The sequence below is a fragment of the Vicia villosa genome, linkage group LG4 (genome assembly GCF_029867415.1).
Source record: "Vicia villosa cultivar HV-30 ecotype Madison, WI linkage group LG4, Vvil1.0, whole genome shotgun sequence".
NCBI classification, from domain to species: Eukaryota; Viridiplantae; Streptophyta; class Magnoliopsida; order Fabales; family Fabaceae; genus Vicia; species Vicia villosa.
This window is the reverse complement of record NC_081183.1, coordinates 59,483,183-59,491,712: the sequence shown is the minus strand read 5'-3', so window position 1 is coordinate 59,491,712 and position 8,530 is coordinate 59,483,183. Positions and strand designations below refer to the sequence as shown.

Below are 8,530 nucleotides of genomic sequence, written 5' to 3'. Positions count from 1 at the left end.
AAAAGAAAGCCCTTTGAACAAGTTTGGTTTCACTATTGGAGTACTTAGAACTAATTCTAAAAAATTAGTATTATTGTTGAAATTATATATATATATATATATATATATATATATATATATATATATATATATATATATATATATATATATATATATGACATCTTTGTGTAATGGCACAGAAATAAACCGTGGCAAGATTAATGGTTTAGAATGTACAAAATATAACCACGGTTTTAAATCTGTGGTCATAACCAAACCGTGGCTATACCTTGAACCAAAACTGTATGCTAAACGTTAAATTGGAATCGTGGTTTTATCATATAGCCACAGTTTTGAAATTATATATATATATATATATATATATATATATATATATATATATATATATATATATATATATATATATATATATATATATATATATATATATAATGACATCTTTGTGTAATGGCACAGAAATAAATCGTGGCAAGATTAATGGTTTAGAATATACAAAATATAACCACGGTTTTAAATCTGTGGTCATAACCAAACCGTGGCTATACCTTAAACCAAAACTGTATGCTAAACGTTAAATTGAAACCGTGGTTTTACCATATGGCCACAGTTCTGTAATCATGGCAAATATAAACCGCGGCCTTAATCAAACTACCTAAACCGTGGCCTATAAAAGCCACGGATGTCAAAAAAAGTGGTATATACCAATAAACCGTGGACTATACTTTAGGCCACGCCTGCATATTCCGTAGTTGGACTTTCGTGGCCAAACCGTGGCCTCAGCGTTACGCCACGGTTATTTTGAATATAGCCTCGGTTTCTTGGCCGTGGCAGGAGACTTTTTTTTGTAGTGGGTAGTTCCTCGATGTGAGAAACTACCACATTTACAAATGATAATTTATGCCTAAACCATAACTAAGAATAAAACACAGCTCTGAACAAAAATGATCGAACCAAGGAAAGAGAGCCCAAATTGGTAACTGAATCCTTTTTATAATCCCTTGCCATGACCTAATTCTCCTAGAATATAGGAAGTGTGACTTGCTCCGTTTGAATTGGTCTTTGGATTTGTAGGAGAACTCGTTTTGTTTTTGTTTCGTGGCCTCTTTGTGTTTTATTGATGTAGCTCTGTGCCAGACGGGGTGATATGTATGCCGAGGGGCACAACTAACAATTGTGCCGATCGTCAGGATGTTGTGCCGGATGGAACAATCCTCTGATATGCAACACTTTCTGCTACTTCTGAAGAAACGTATTTTTGAGCTTGTTTTTCTTCCAATTTCTTCCTTTTCTCTCATCCAGGCCCAGATAAATGTAAATACCTGAAAACATAGTGAAAGTACCAAAGTGAAGCAATATAGTAGATAAAAACGGTAAATTAGTTCATGTAAATCGAGTCAAATATATGATATAATTTCGCGTTATCATATGCTAAAACCATAATATTAAGATCTCTTGATCTTTTCCTTTGATTCAATGTAAATACCATGTTGATATAACTTGATTGCCATGACCTCTCTTTGTTTATTCACTTGTACATATACTTGTTGATTTACATCTTTGTACTTTATACTTTGATTATGTTTTTACCTTTGTATATATATACATTATCTATAACCCCAGATACACGAGATACCCATCCATCATCACATCATATTTATACATACATGATATGATCTCGAGGAATGTCACTCCTTTTATTCATCAAACATTTATACTTGAGTTGTTTACATAAATTGATGTCCTAACTCACCCTTGATTTTACTCATAAATACGCATGACATGTCTCACACACACCACTTGAGATGTTTACCCTTAATGATTGCTTGAGATGAATGATTCATCATTGTTGCTAAAAATCCAAAGGAATGAGAATGGTATTGACTAAAATTGTCAAGGTACTCACTCTCTTTTCCTCCTCTTTTACTTTTTGCTTAGTATTGTTAAAGCTTAGCATTTTTTCCTTGTTTTAAAAAATGGTTTTGTATTGTTAAAGCTCAATCTCTTTTAAATCAACCCTGATTTTGTATTATTAAGGGTCAACCACCACTCTTTTAAATCATCCTTAACTTGTATTGTTAAAGCTTGACACCTTTTAAAACTTGTTAAGTATTATTAAAGTTTAACATTTTAAAAACCTGCTGAGTATTGTTAAAGCTCAACACCTAAAAAGATTTTTGCCACTTGGCTCATTATTTTCCTTTTAAGGGGAACTACAAATGCTTTGACTTCCCTATTGCACTTAAGGGGTATGTATGCACAAGATGCGATGTCTTGCCGAACACATTTTTTAGAATTTCTTTTTCTCACCATCCCACTCTATTTCACAAAACACATAAACAACAACAATAACAAATATATTTTCAAAGAGGTTCTTGTAGAGTACTACAAATGTGAGGGGTGCTAATACCTTCCCCTTGCATAACCAACCTTCGAACCTAAGATCTCTGTTTGTTTTTATTAGTTTTGATTTAAAAACTTCTTTGGGTTTTATTTTGCTCATTTTCTCATTTTCTTTAAAATCAATAAAGCGCGGTGTCGACTTTCACTAAAAATAACGAACTAGGTCAATCCAATGACCTCGGTCTCAATTTTTCACCGCTACATACTCCTTAGAAATAGATCAAAAAACAACACCATCTAATGATGCCTTTCATAATAAGGCTTTTGGCACACTTCCTCTGATTCTAAATATAAGATATGTTTAAGTCAAGAAACACTATATTTAGTACAAATTTTAATTACAATAAAATCATTATTTTGATTTTGATGCGCTCTCTCGGTCCGTTTGTTTTGTTTTTTATTTTAAAATGATTTTTATAGTGTAACATAATTTTGTGTAAAAAAAATACAAAGAATTTTTTTATTAAAACTTCAAATGAAAATTTGGTTTGAATAGTTATTTCTCAAAATATTATTTTAGATGTTACATCATTTTATTGAAACTTTTTTCAGATATCTAAATTTCAAAAAATCACTTAATTTTGAAGGTGTTTCATATAAATTTTCATAAAAACCATTTTTGAAATATAATTTTTTTTAAAAATTGCGATTTTAACTATATTTTGATCTTCAATAATATATATTTATGTTATAGGATGTCAAAATTAGTATTTCAATTTAGAAAAAACAAATATATAAAATTTATAATATTTTAAAAAACAATTTATAAAATCTATTTTTGAAAATACCAAGAAAAAAATTTATTTTTTTAAAGTTAAAACAAACAAACCCTATATTATAATTAAGGAAGAGTTACTTATAAGGTGAAAAACTTTTTAGCGTGTATTTGATTTTACCATAGCTAAAAATTAATTTTAAATAAATTAATTTTGTAAAAATAATTTTTTGAATAAAAATAAATTAAATGTGTAATAATTTAGGTTTGTATAATACATTTCGATAAAAGTTAGGAGAATAATAATTTTGATATAAAAATCACGTTAGAATTTATAAATAACAAATTTTATTTTGAAATTAAAATCAATTTTATAAAAATTTAACTCTACTAATAAAAATTAAACATGTAAAATCAATTTTAGAAGCTTCAAACTTTGAATCAAAGATATACTTAGCATGTTAATAGTAGCATATTTGAACTTATTTTTTTATTCAATGGGGAGACGCCTGGCTTATTTACTCTAACGAAAAAAGGAAACAATTTGACTTTAGGAAGAACATGAAAACCGTATGCAAAAACTTAGGCAGACAGTGTTACTTTCAGAAAAGGAAGCCTTGAAGATGACGTATATACATATACATATACATACAGTAATTTCACAAACCAGATAGAAGAAGTTAAGTAGTTTCGAGGAAGAAGTAAATTCAGCTATTGATGTTACCGTGTAGTTTCGTTTAAATGAGAAAAATAAAAGTAAAGAAAAAGAGAGAGAGAAAAAAAAAGGTGTGATGTTGTCCCTTTCAAAAGGTGTGGCATGCATAGAAAGGATCTATCTCCAACAAAGGCATCCTTACACACTCCTTTTTGAAATAATAAAAAACCAACAGTTATAAGTTTTAACCAGCCAGCAATTTTACCATTAATAATGTTAAGTAAATTGGTGAAAGTTGAATGAATGAATGAATGGATATTGGATAGTACAAAGAAGAGCAGCAGAGGTGCAGTGATGAAATAAAACGTCCATTCTGACCAAACACTGCCACCCATTGTCACTGCCATCATCATCAAAACCCTCTTTCTTATAGGGTCAGAATCAATTCCTCTTCCCTATACTATACACTCTTTATTTACTCTTATCTCTCTCTTCTTTCCTTCTCTTGTCTTCCTGTGTGTTGAGATATGGAAAATTTGCTGGATTTTTCACAACAGGACACCTCTTCCACTGGATATTAACCCACTACTTTCTTTCATTTATTAATGCAACATTATTATTATTATCATTATTACTAGTGCACAACAAACAAACTCTTCCACTTGCAAAAAAAGGCAAAAATTGGTGCAGTTTTAGAGAGAGAAATGGGTTAGGCTCATAAACAAAGCATTCATTCTTGGGTTTTTGGTAGTGATGGTGATGGAATTGGGAAGCATTGATTCTTGGTTTTTTGGGTTTCAGAGTGGTGGCAGTATCAAAAAACCATTAGTATAGTAGTGTTGTGTTAAAAGCTGGAAGAAGATAAACACAATAAGGGTCTGAGTCTGGATCCTCCCAGAACAAATCACCATCCTCTTTATCACCATCATCAACACAACCAACAACACCCTCACCACCATATTCCAGATGAACAAGAAGAAGATGATGAACCAAACTCTTCTCACAAACACTATCAATACCAAGACCCAACCTTTCCTTTTCATCACCCGTATTTCCAACATCATCTAGATTTAGAACCAGAGCCAGAACCAGAACCAGAACCAACTCAACCGCCGAAAAAACGTTCATTTTTTCTTCCACCGCTACACCCAAATCAACCACCCCCAGCAGCAGCAGCAACAACATCATCCTTTTCCTCTTCCATCGAATATGCAAGAAAGATGGGAGAAGCAACACAATCAGCCGAAACAGCAACCCCGACAACAAAAACAAAAACAGCAGGAACCTCTTCAAAGAGAACCGGTGGAGGTGGAGAAATCGTGGAGGTGGAAGGAGGTCACATTGTCCGCTCAACAGGCCGAAAAGACCGTCATAGCAAAGTCTGCACCGCGAAAGGTCCCCGTGACCGCCGTGTACGACTCTCCGCACACACCGCGATCCAATTCTACGACGTGCAGGACCGCTTGGGCTACGACCGGCCTAGTAAAGCAGTCGATTGGCTTATCAAAAAAGCAAAGTCCGCCATCGACGAACTCGCTCAACTTCCGGCATGGAACCCCACCGCAACCTGCTCTTCAACGCCACAACAGCAGCAGCAAACTAACGAGTTGTACCGCCGGCAGTCCCCGGTGGACAACAGTCCAGTAACCGCCTCCACCAGTCACCACCGCTCAGCGGCATTAGAGCGAAGAATACCGCAGGAACAATTTTCTTCCCAGCCATTAGAGATAGATTATAACAACAGTAGCGGGAAGCATGGTTTTCTTCATGGCTCATTGGATACTGACATTGCGGATACTATTAAATCCTTTTTTCCAGTTGAAACGCCCACGACGTCGTTTCACAGCTACCCACAACCGCCGGATTTGCTCTCCCGAACGGCCGCAACCACTCAGCAAGATCTCCGCCTCTCTTTGCAATCTTTTCAAGATCCTATTATGCTTCACCATCAAACTCAAAACCACAATGACCACCACCACAATCACCAAGTACTTTACGCCGGAAACTCCTCACTCGGTTTCGACGGTGGTGGAACCAACAACATGTGGTCTGAGCAGCAGCAGCATCAAGAGGAACATGACCATAGCAGATTGCATAGAATGATGGCTTGGAATGCTAATGCTAATGCTAATGTTAATGCTGCAGATGGTGGTAACAGTGGCCATGGCGCTGGATTTGTGTTCAGCACACCTGCGCCGGCTTTCGGTGGTTTTGGCCAGCTTTTTTCTCAGAGGGGACCCCTTCAGTCCAGTAACAATCCTTCAGTTCGTGCTTGGATAGATCCATCCATGGTGGCGACGGCGAATATGACCGATCACCACCATCACTATCTTTCGCCGATGATCCATCAGGCTTCTGCCTCAGGTGGTGGATTCTCCGGCTTTCGTATACCAACACGAATTCAAGGTGGCGAGGAACACGACGGCGTATCTGATAAACCGTCCTCTGCTTCCTCTGATTCTCGCCATTGATTGAAACATTAACTAAAAAAATCTAAACTTTCAGGTTCTATTTTAGTACCACTTCTTGAAATTCCAATTGAGTTCTATCTGTTATGTTCTCACTTGCAATTTATTTTTTAATATATTTTTGTCTGTGTTCAGGTTCACAGGTTGTTTTGAAGATGATTTTCTAGAAAGATTTGGTTGGCGTCCTTCCAGAATAACTTGGGTTTGGATTTTCAGATGTTTCTACTACAATTCAATGGCTTATAAAAACCGTGTGGGTACGAAGAAAATCTGGTTTGAATGATTCAGTCCTGTTTTCAAATTCAATCCCCCGGTTATGTTATGCATTTTATATTTATTCTTCAAGCTTTGACCAAGACTATGTGTGTTTCTCTTGTTTCATCTTTGTTGTTGGATTACAATTTGTAGTAGTTGTGTTGTATGTTCTAAATTTGTACTTATTCCATTTCTAGTTTCGACTAGTAATCTGGAAAAAAACATGCAGATTAAAATAATTGAGCTAGTGTGCTCAAAAGTTGTTGTTTATTTCCAACTTGGTGCAAACCCAAGATGCAGAATGAAGCATTTTCTCCTTGTCACAAAAAGGTATTAAACCCAAATAACCCGACATTATAAACTTTGCATATCCAAACTTGTGTATGATTGTGGCTTGTATGTTGGTATATGATTAATGCTGTCTCTGTTTCAAATAAGGATAGGTCTTATTTTTAACTGCTTTCTAGTCCAATTAGTTTTCAGCTTCCTTGTGATGGAAGGACAATTAGTAGTAAAATCTATATCTGAATCAATATCAATCTCTTTCGTGCCTGAAATTTTGGTAGCATTTGACTGACAAGTCATTGTCCATCAACAATAGTAACTGTGGACGAAAGAAACAGTTTGTATATATTGTATGAAAGTTGATTCCGACCTTAGTATAAGGGCAGTGTCCTAGATTCATTTCGGTTTGTTTGCTCCTTTGCCCATCACAATTCACATGTCATATTTTTGGTTTTTTCTTCTTATAGTTTAGTAAGCTATATGATAGTGACTCAAAAGGTTTATTATTAGGAATGATAAAGGTTAACACTCACTTACCTACAAATACTTAGTTCAAGGGATGGTTTTATCTTCCAATAGAAAGGTTGATACATAGTTTTTATCTACACCATTCTTTCCTTTTGGAACTAATCATAAGTTCTTTTTGTTTGTTTTCAATCACTTATATTGGATAGATCACAACTTTCACTTTGGTTAAACATACTCCCATATTATAAGCAAAATTCATTTATTGATTAATTGAATAATTGATATATCTGATTATCAGATACATTAATTGTTTAATAAATCTAATATTTTTTAAATAAAAATTAAATTGATTATTTATTTTTTAAATTTCTTTTCGAAATCTTATATGGGGGAGGCAGGAAATGGATGGGGATGGATGAGAATTGAGCACAACGATACTCAATTATGAAAAGAGTACACACACTTACACACTCATGGAGGCCACCAAAGTTTGATGCTTGTACACCTGTTTGTGGTCCCTCCCTACCTTGTAGTATAGCCTCATAAAAACCTTTTGAAATGTCCTATTGAGAGGAATGCTCTTTAAGGAGATAACAGTAATAATGAAGTGGAAAAGCCCTTGCCCTTTATTCAGATCGTGGCAATTATTCTTTGGTCGATAGGGGTGGCTCTAGGGTCGGTTAATAAATAAGATTAATTGCGTGCCGTAAATCTTAATTCGATTATTAATTACTCTTAAAAATATCATACCACAACTCTCAGGTATTGCAAATATTTAATGACTGAATATATCAATATACATGCAATATGGTACAACTTTTTAGCCTGAAATCATTCAATGGTAATATTCATATAGCTAGAGAAGTGCTAAAGTTGCATGATAGGTTCTTTGCATCATTAGTGGTGAATCTTTAGTGGTGAAGAGTCATGCTTATGAAAACTTAAAATGTCTTTAGAAGTACTAAGTTTCAAGTATGAAGAGTGCTAAAGTTTTACATTGATTAGAAAGGAAAGAAATGTTGGTTTATAAGAGGGGTAATCTATATGTCATTGTTTTAAGGTTTTGGATGAATATGTGGTGTTAAGGTCTCTTGGATCGTGTCACCTCCATTTTATCAAAAATATAGTATGAAAGCCAATCACGGTTGTAATATGGTGGGAGAATTAATTTTTTGAAATGTTGCGGATAACAAGAATTGTCACCGACTTTTATTTTATCCAATTTTTTGGAAAGGCAAAAAGAACAGGAAAGACTTTTTAAATATTTTGAGTTCGGAGGATAGT

At 34.3% G+C, this 8,530-nt stretch overlaps 1 protein-coding gene across 1 annotated transcript; it reads left to right on the top strand.

Moving 5' to 3' along the window:
* The first annotated feature begins 3,987 nt into the window (after nt 1-3,987).
* LOC131594843 (transcription factor TCP4-like) lies at nt 3,988-6,763 on the top strand. The gene is made up of 2 exons (XM_058867050.1): nt 3,988-6,275; nt 6,374-6,763. Exon 1 carries the CDS (start codon nt 4,991-4,993, stop codon nt 6,239-6,241), a length of 1,251 nt encoding a protein of 416 aa, XP_058723033.1. The 5' UTR covers nt 3,988-4,990; the 3' UTR covers nt 6,242-6,275; nt 6,374-6,763.
* Nucleotides 6,764-8,530: the final 1,767 nt, after the last annotated feature.

Coding starts and splice junctions, on each gene's coding strand:
- LOC131594843 (XM_058867050.1), top strand. CDS start 4,991: ATGGGAGAAGCAACACAATCAGCCGAAACAGCAACCCCGACAACAAAA.